The sequence below is a fragment of the Neltuma alba genome, unplaced genomic scaffold, assembly GCF_004799145.2.
Source record: "Neltuma alba isolate B1F8T4 unplaced genomic scaffold, ASM479914v2 tig00012190_pilon, whole genome shotgun sequence".
NCBI lineage: Eukaryota > Viridiplantae > Streptophyta > Magnoliopsida > Fabales > Fabaceae > Neltuma > Neltuma alba.
The window spans coordinates 32,720-37,665 of record NW_021636730.1 but is presented as its reverse complement, the minus strand read 5'-3'; the positions used below and the strand labels follow the sequence as shown (position 1 = coordinate 37,665).

Below are 4,946 nucleotides of genomic sequence, written 5' to 3'. Positions count from 1 at the left end.
ATGCTAATTCTCAAATAAGACGATCCATTTCGGATTCATTTCTGACACATCTGCAGACCGTAGTGGCTAAGGAGCCTTTGGGATTAAATTTCCCTAATATTTTAGTTTCTGTTTTTTTTTTTGGGTAATTACCTCTCTTGTAACCAAATAATAATAATAATATGATCCGTTAACTAGGTTTCCAAATGAATAAATTGCAAATAAAAAATCTTGTGATAAACCAGCGTGAAAATCTTTTTTTGGATTTTGTGCAAGGCGTTGGAATCCATTCGTTTATCGTACAAGTGAAAATACACAGAAAACGAAGAGCACCATGCTTCATCTAGAAATGTAAATTCAAACAAGACTTGCGAAGCCTACATGGCCAAGAGCATGCATTGAACCCAAAAAAAAAAAAAAACACTGAAGCAAGCATGAGCAAATAATAAAATACAATCTGATAAACTCGATTTTATGAAAATAATTAATAATAATTAACAAATAGCCATAACCCCTTATCTTGGTGATTTCTCCTCTAACCCTGTACATGCAATAGAAAAACATTCCCACTATAAAAAAAAATTAAAAAGACCCCCTATTTATGTAACACTATCATCTTCTATACATGTGATTGAGATATCAATTAAGCTAATGCACAATGCAATATTTTCCATTCTATAATCTCAAAGGATCATACGGTGCCTACAAAAATTGAACCTCAGGGTATTCTCGGACTAGTCGAGGTCTCAGATGCTTATGCTGCTGTAGTGCTCTTGTTCAATACCGAGGGAAGAACGTATCAATCCACTCCTGCTAAGCAGATGTCTTGCTTTTCGTCAAATCAGAGACCCAAAAGGCGATGTCCAATCACTCCTCTGGCTGAAATATGGTGTAAGTTGAACTGCTCTCGGTCTTGGTAACCTGCATATCAATTCGTATATGTTCGTGGTGAGGAGAATCTACATGGAAAGCAACTAGTAATTTGCATCTTACCATACAGTCAACTAAAGAATTTGCATCAATCAATTGTTTGGTGAAAACTGAAGGTATAATTTAGACTTATTGACATATCATCATTGCATAATAATAGGAAATTTGGGTCATATGGAACTGCAGCTGATCTCCGGACAAATAAGAAAATCTGACAGATTAGTAATGTATCTACATTTTACAACTATGAGGCCATGTAACTTCGGAGAAAGTAAAGCATATTTGAGCAGATATACCAACCTCGGCTGTCCGAGAAAGGCCAGCAGGAAGCATAGGAACAAGAGATGTCCAGAGAACAGGATCTACCATGGGGTCGGCAGTATTATAAGCGGTCAAAAGTGGTGCAGACAAGAATGAAGTCAATGGGTAAACATTTCTTTGAATAGACAATGCCCCACTCATTCCCATTGCAATGTCAAGTCTTTCATCCACACCATTATGATGTGGTGATCTGTCAAGTGCCTTGCCCTGGTCTAACTTATTGATAGTATTTTTGTTCTCATCCTCATCGTTATCAGTGTAATTTTCTTGTGTCCTTGACGCCTTCTCCTGCAGGCTCTTGTAGGCTGCTGACCTTGATAAAATACTCAAGGCAGAGACTGCAGAACTTTCATGCTTTTTCCTATCATGGGGCAAGCCTAACTGTGGCATCTGGTATGGCTCAGTGGGTTGGAGTTCCTGTTCCATCGTTTTGAACTCACCACAAATATCTCCCGCAAATCCTTGCTTTTTTTCTTCTGATGATTTTGTTCCAGCATCAGGTTGGCGACTTTTATTGGATCCCCACCACTTGATGTAATTTGTTAAATCAATCTTTCGTTCTATGCAGAAACCACTACCATATTCGCTTTCTGCCGCTGAATCATCACCGGTCCCTTAATATTGTAAAACAGTGGAAAAGTCTCAAGTTGTGAGCAGATAAAGAACAGGTGGAGTAAATTGAATTCACGTAAAAATACATTTTTTAATTGACAAAAGCATAGTTAAGACTGTGGTTACAGCTCTGCAGTCTTTATAATGGAAGATGACGTGAAATTTGATTTCTATTTACCATAATGTATACTGTTGAAGTAATCAGATCCAGCCATTCTACCATATGATGGCTCCCATCGGCTGCTTTTTGGCACCAGGACATGCAGAATAAAAGTTTAAGCGTCAAATCAATGTCAAACGTCTCCAAAATAACATATGGTTACAGGGATACACTACTTAGTAAGCTCATATATCATGCAATATGCAGACCATTGAAGAACCATACACACAAACATAAATGGAAATGCTTGTAAAAAAGAGTTTCTGTACGGATAACTAAATGATATTTCGAGCAGAGACATTCAATTAATAATATAATTCAAGTGGATTCCTTTAAAAAAAAAAAAACATTGAGGTCCATTAATTTTTTTTTCCTCAAATTGATTCTTCACCATTGCAAAATAATAATTTTTTTAAAAAAAGTTTTTCTGATGTATAAATTTCTTTTTAAATAAATAGTGTTAGAATTCAAAATGTGTGATGCAAAGCTCACTAGGCAACAATCCTCTGTCAAAATCAATGTAATATGTTTCTACTTAAGTTTGAACACTAATGAACAGGTAACAGATATACATATTTATGCATACAAATGTGTTCATCACATGCATCTTGTATCCTTTTCTGATACCTAGAGAGTCCCCGATATTTAGAGATTCCTCTAGAAAAACCACTGCTCTTCCTGCAGAAAGCATCCCATATTAGCAACGATTTCGTTTAGTGCTAGAAAATCATTTTAGTCAAGTATATACTCACCGCCGTAAAGACGCAAGGTATTCCTCTCTTGAAACATTTTGCATTTCTTCAAGATCTCTCGTATAATCAGTCACCTACACGGATTAAAGTTTGATACAGAAATACTGTATTTACAACAGAACAGTTGACGCGTCTTTTCCATCTTAACAGATTTAAACTCATCTAGAAATAGGAGAACGATAAGGGTGACAAGAAAGGAAATCTTTCCTCTAGTAATGTGTCCTCCACATCAAAATAATCATTCAAACAGATATCTTACTGGAAAGTTGATTAGAGTCCCTGGACCCCAATATTTTAGAGCAGCAAGGTCATACGCTCTAGCTGCAGCCTCCTCGTCATCATATGCACCTGTTGAAATATCATGAGAAGCAAGCATCAATATGAATGACGCAGCAATTGAAAAGAAAAAAGATATTAAAAAGAAAACAAGGAAGGAATCACCATATGGCAAACTTACCCAAGTAGACTGACATCATAAATGAATTGTTGTCCAGTCAAGCCATGCATAACAGAAAATTAAATGATGTAAGTGATTGTAATGATATGTGAGTTTGGTACGTCAAGTGTTCAACAACATCTTTCTGTACCACGACCAAAAGGAGGACAGAGAGAAGAAGAGACCTTGTTTTCCCTTTTTATTCTGATTCTGGTTCCACGTACTTTTATCCCAAAGATGGGCCTCATAACGACCAGTCCATCTATGCCTGTTTATTCATCAAAACGGAAGAATGGTTCTATGCTTAGAGAAGCAATTGCATTTCAAAAGCAGTGCAAGAGAAACTTGCAGGATAATTTGAAACAGCAGAAAAAGTGTTATAAACAGTTCTAGACATCAAAATTTTTTTAAAGAAGTGTTTCGGCTTACAATCATCTAAAGGGAATGTAAAATGATCAATAAGAAGTGTGCGCGCGCGTGTGTAAAAGCAGTCAAATGATAGCGTAAGCCGTAAGGTGAGACGACTTAAGACATATAACTAAGGCATTATAACATTGCTTATACATCATCTATCAATTGTCATTTACAACGATGTAAACATACAAGAGACAGCTATATCCTCTCTTCCGCTTGAAGAAAAAACTGAAAAAGGGAGAAGGTAGCCCTTATTTTGACGAAACTAGAGTTCGCATCAAATTCAGTGGAATTGACGCAAGCATATCACGCATATACAAAGAACTGCTTCTCGTTTTGTTAGTTGCTACCTGCGTTGCAAGAATAGTTTCACTAGAATGGTGCATCCAGAGATTTATAACATTTTCTTTGGCAGGCAGAATTGCGTATAATGATAGGTAAAGACTTTAGAAGTCAGCAAAAGCAATGCCAATGCAGGATGTCGGAAGACATTGATTGCCACTTCCATCACTGGTATAAATTTTGAGGTGTCACTAAAAATCAAATAAGATTTCTGGCGCCGTGACGCTGCCTTCGTAAGTTTCCCATTCCACGTAAGCAATTGAGGTCAATGAGTCAATTATTATTACTCATGAAGCAAAACGAATAGGTTTCAGTTTTTCCCTCTCTCCTTTGCGAAGGAATTCGCTTTACCATTACATATTTATCCTACTGGATCACTTTCGTAGCAATCAAACGGAAAATTGAGGTCTGTACCTGGTGACACCACGATATATGGAGCTGCGTTTCCCCGCAGCACAAGGAGGCATCTTGCTGATGCGCTCTTTAGCTGTACACCCTCTTTCTTTCTTCGCTTTCTTCAATCCCCTATAGAGTAAGAGTTTATCATTTGCCATCGCTGCATCCGAAACCTCTGCACTGCCGCCGCCGCCGCCGCCGCCGCCGCAGCCAACTTCAGACTTGCTCGGGTCAGAAGAAGAGGAAGCCATGGAAGAATCCAAACCTAACCCTAGAATAGAGATGTAGAGAGCTACAAAGATAGTTCAGTGTCCGCCCTTTTTAGATGGTATGTTGATTTTGATTCACAATGGAGGGAGAAAACTACAGAAATTCAGCGAGGGGGGAGAAGCAATTCTAATTACAGATATAACCTTTCCTGGATTTAAAATGACGAGTGGGTATTTGGCCCTGTGGCCGTCTGGGGACAGAATAACGGCTAGGACACCGTAAGGGTAATTACGTCATTTAAGACATTTTGAAAGTATTATCAATTATTATGATCATGATCATGCACGTTCCATTTGTCTGTTGGTTTTTCAAATACAAGGAGGCAAGGTTCACC

At 37.8% G+C, this 4,946-nt stretch overlaps 1 protein-coding gene across 1 annotated transcript; it reads right to left on the bottom strand.

Moving 5' to 3' along the window:
- Window positions 1-455: 455 nt before the first annotated feature.
- Window positions 456-4,673, bottom strand: LOC114724485 (AP2-like ethylene-responsive transcription factor At2g41710). Its single transcript, XM_028910840.1, has 9 exons — window positions 4,361-4,673; window positions 3,376-3,458; window positions 3,212-3,220; window positions 3,014-3,102; window positions 2,755-2,828; window positions 2,630-2,680; window positions 2,021-2,082; window positions 1,210-1,844; window positions 456-900 (listed from the first exon to the last, which is right to left on the bottom strand). The coding sequence occupies exons 1-9, from the start codon at window positions 4,591-4,593 to the stop codon at window positions 847-849; spliced, it is 1,290 nt and encodes a 429-aa protein (XP_028766673.1). The 5' UTR covers window positions 4,594-4,673; the 3' UTR covers window positions 456-846.
- Window positions 4,674-4,946: the final 273 nt, after the last annotated feature.